The sequence below is a fragment of the Meleagris gallopavo genome, chromosome 10 (genome assembly GCF_000146605.3).
Source record: "Meleagris gallopavo isolate NT-WF06-2002-E0010 breed Aviagen turkey brand Nicholas breeding stock chromosome 10, Turkey_5.1, whole genome shotgun sequence".
Lineage (NCBI taxonomy): Eukaryota > Metazoa > Chordata > Aves > Galliformes > Phasianidae > Meleagris > Meleagris gallopavo.
Genome location: NC_015020.2, coordinates 10,332,042 through 10,335,431, shown reverse-complemented (window position 1 = coordinate 10,335,431; position 3,390 = coordinate 10,332,042). Strand labels below are relative to the sequence as shown.

Sequence of the window (3,390 nt, the reverse complement as noted above, 5' to 3'; positions counted from 1 at the left end):
TGGAGTAAGCAATGGTTGTTCAGGGTTTATTAAAGATTGGGAATACAAAGGTGGGCCCTACTGCAGAGCCGGGTGCCAGAAGCAGGGCTGGGTTTGGCTGGCTAGGTGTGGTCTTCTCTCCAGGCAGCCCTCAGCGACTGAATTTCCTGTGGAGCAGCATCCAACCTCCCACCCTGCAGCTCCTTCTGGAGCAGAGCCCCTCTCCGCCCCATCCTGGGTTACTTATTGCTTTAATGTGCTATTTGATTACAGAGTGATGAGGGACGAGAAGGCATGTCTGTTTGCAGTGGATTTATGCTGTCTTCGGGCTGCAAAGGGAGCTCTGCCAATCAGACCTGAAGAGGGATGGAAGAGAGGGGCTGTCAGCAGAGACGTCCCCAGTACAGCAGTGCATTGGGACAGACTCCATCTCTGCTGACAAGCCTCAAAGTGAGGCACCCAGTGCTGGGGCTGGCAGAAGGGGGCTGGCACCCAGCAGCATGCTCTTGAGCATGGATGTGAGCAGATGAGAACTGAGGGGAAGCACCAACCTGAACTCTACTTGAATGTGTGGCTCTCGGCTCCTCCCCGGCCAAACCCTGAAAGAAATTGGAGCAGGATCAGCAATGCTGCAGGATGCACCACTGCTGTGCTGTGGAGAGTCAGGGGAAAAGATCCCAGACTCCCTCCTCCCTCACAAACCCCGGCCCCAGTTTACCCTACCTTTGGGTCCAAACAAGGCAGCATAGCAGGGGTGGTTGCAGTAGGGCTTGCCATCATGCTGCAGGAAGAGAGGTGAGTATCAGTCCCTGCACCCTGCTGGCTGCACCCACCCTGCTCCATGGGTGCTTCTCAGGCACCAGACCTACCTCTGCGTGCCCCCCAGATGTCAGGGTCTTGTTACACTTCTCACATCGCAGGCAGGGCCGGTGCCAGTCCTTCCCCAGAGAAGTCACCTTCTCAGCTGCCATGCAAAGAGATGGGTTAGCCAAGACTCTGACCAAGCACAAGTTGTTTGAGGCAGGCTGGCCTCCTGCTGCCAGTGCTAGGGAGGATGAAAGGTTTGGGGCTACTTTCCCAGCTCTTCTTGCCAAGGGCAGAAGTCCTGCAAGTGACAAACCCAAGCCTGCACACTCAGGAGCCCAAACCCAAACCTGGGGCACAACACTGCCAAGGGCCCTTACCCTGAACATGCTGGCTGCCCCATTTGAGGGCAGATACTGCCACCGGTCTGACAGAGAAGATTTGGACATCTCTCCCTTCCAACATCAGCCTGCATGGAGATGATTTTCTCCCAGGCCAAACAGAGCTCCTCTGCCCAAGCTCCACTAGGGTGGGTGGGGTGAAGGCGGTGGTGGACAGGTATCAGACAGGGGGGTGCAGCAAAGCCACCGCTGTACCCTCCCTGTCACCAGCTGCAGCAACAGCACTGATTTGGTGCCATCGCTAACCACAGCAGGGCCGGAGCCAGGCCAGGGCTTGGGGAAGAGCACACTGCTGGCTTGGGCCAGGACATGTTTGTGGAGAGGGGAAAAAGCAATGCGGCTTCTAATTGCAGCCCAGCAGGGGAGGAGGTTATTTCTGCAGTATTTTCTGGAGACGTATGTGCTCTTGCTATTGGCAGTTGCACCCCTGGGGATTTATTAAGTGATAAAGCAGAATTTTCTACAGGAACCCGGCCACAGCCAGATCCAAGCATTCATCCCATGCCTGCAAAAGGCGGTCAAGGAAAGGGTTTCTTCGGGATCCAAATCTGCCCAGAGCAGCTTACGCAAGGAGCCAGCCAACGGCTGCAGGGGTGGAAGCAGGGGCAGCGCCCAATGGCACGAGGCAGCCCCGTGCAGCACAAAGAGCCTCCTGTGTCCTGCCTGGGTACCAGCTGGGTGCAAGAGGAGCCCTTGCTCTTTGCAGACTCAGTTTGCCCCAAAGCAGCCCAAGGCACGCCCAAGGAAGGACCCAGGGAACCCTGGAGCAGGGGTCGCTCTGCCTCCTCTCCCAGCGCTCCCTATCTCCGTGCAATGAGCTCATGGCTCCAGCCACTTCTGAAGCCTCCTCTGCACTAACTGTGCCAATTTCATAAAAGCGAGCTGATAAGAGCAGGGCCCAACCCCTCCTTGGTCAAATGGTCCCGGCGCTGCCACGGCCACACCTGCAGGTACAGCAATCCCATGTGAGCCGACCTTACTGCTTGGCTGCAGGCACGGGCTCAGCCAAAGCTGTATCCCAGCTGTAGGGCCACAGCCACCCCAGCACTGCCCCGAGATGGGCATCACCAGCAGATGGATTTGTTTGACACAGAGAAACCTCTGTCCCTGACTCTTCAACCTCATGTTTCAGCATTAGATTTCTCCAGCAGAAGTGGAAGCTGCGGCACACCCACAGGCAGAGCATAAATAAGTGCAAAAGTCGTGGTACTCAGGTCACTGATCTCAAGGAAATTAAGTGCAGAGATGCACACACACTGCTCTCAGCAATCCACAGCGAACTCAAATGGGGAAATGAGGAGGTTTGGCCGCTGCAACCAGGCAGCTTCAGCTCAAATCTTGGGTGAGACAACAGGACCACGGCACCCAGGGGAGCAGAACATGGCGCTTCAGCCCCAGTTTGGAGGCAGCGCACTCGCGCCAAGCCCCACAGCACGCGGAAGCCCAACAGGTTCAAAATAGCACAGCCACCTCCCCACTGCACTAAGCCACAGAGACCATCACGGTGCTCACCAGGGGCACAGCCATGCACCCTGAGCCCCTTGCAGCCCACCTCGCAGGGCTGGGGGCTGCACCGGACCCCGACCAAACATCTTGCAGGGCCAGTATGGCTGCAGGGAGAGAACAGGGCTCAAGCACTGTGCTGAGCTACCTTGGGCAGGCTGGGGGTACCCCGCAGCCCCTCACTTCTGGTGGAGTTAGGGGGCCATCCAGGGCGTGCCGGGGAGACACAGCACAGGGGTGCACGGCAACGGGGCACCTCTAGAGTTTGCAGCACCCAGGATAGGCAGCACGGGGGTAGCTGGAGCCGGTGAGGGGAGCGGGGGTGAAGGAATCCCTTACCGAAGTAGACCTCCTTCTGGCAGCGGGGACACTTGGGCATGGTGTCGGCTCGGCTCAACTCCGTTCGTCGTTCGCACCGGCTGTGGGATGCTCGGCTCCGGCCCCGCCGGAGTCATTGCTCGGGGGCTCCGCCCCGCCCCGCCCAGATGTGCGGCCCCGCCCGCAGCTGGAGTCACCCCGGGCGCTGCCAGCCCGGGCTCGGCACCCCTTGCATCCTGCTCACTTTGCATCCTGCACCCCTAAGTCTCTGCACCCCTCGAATCCCACGCCCCTATACTGCTTGCCCCCCTTGCTCCCCTGCACTCCCACCACCTGAACTTCTTGCAGTCCATTTCACTCTTTACGCTCCTGCACCCCTTGCACA

The 3,390-nt window shown here is 58.7% G+C and overlaps 1 protein-coding gene across 1 annotated transcript; it reads right to left on the bottom strand.

Moving 5' to 3' along the window:
• CRIP1 (cysteine rich protein 1) lies at positions 1-3,184 on the bottom strand. Its single transcript, XM_003208617.4, has 5 exons — positions 3,027-3,184; positions 849-943; positions 703-760; positions 531-578; positions 1-335 (listed from the first exon to the last, which is right to left on the bottom strand). Exons 1-4 carry the CDS (start codon positions 3,064-3,066, stop codon positions 538-540), a joined length of 234 nt encoding a protein of 77 aa, XP_003208665.1. The 5' UTR covers positions 3,067-3,184; the 3' UTR covers positions 1-335; positions 531-537.
• Positions 3,185-3,390: the final 206 nt, after the last annotated feature.

Excerpts from the sequence above, each read along its gene's own strand:
- CRIP1 (XM_003208617.4), bottom strand. The coding sequence starts at position 3,066 with ATGCCCAAGTGTCCCCGCTGCCAGAAGGAGGTCTACTTCG. Across the intron at positions 944-3,026 it reads CCAGAAGGAGGTCTACTTCG|CTGAGAAGGTGACTTCTCTG; the intron begins GTAAGGGATTCC and ends TTTGCATGGCAG. Across the intron at positions 761-848 it reads CATCTGGGGGGCACGCAGAG|CATGATGGCAAGCCCTACTG; the intron begins GTAGGTCTGGTG and ends CTCTTCCTGCAG.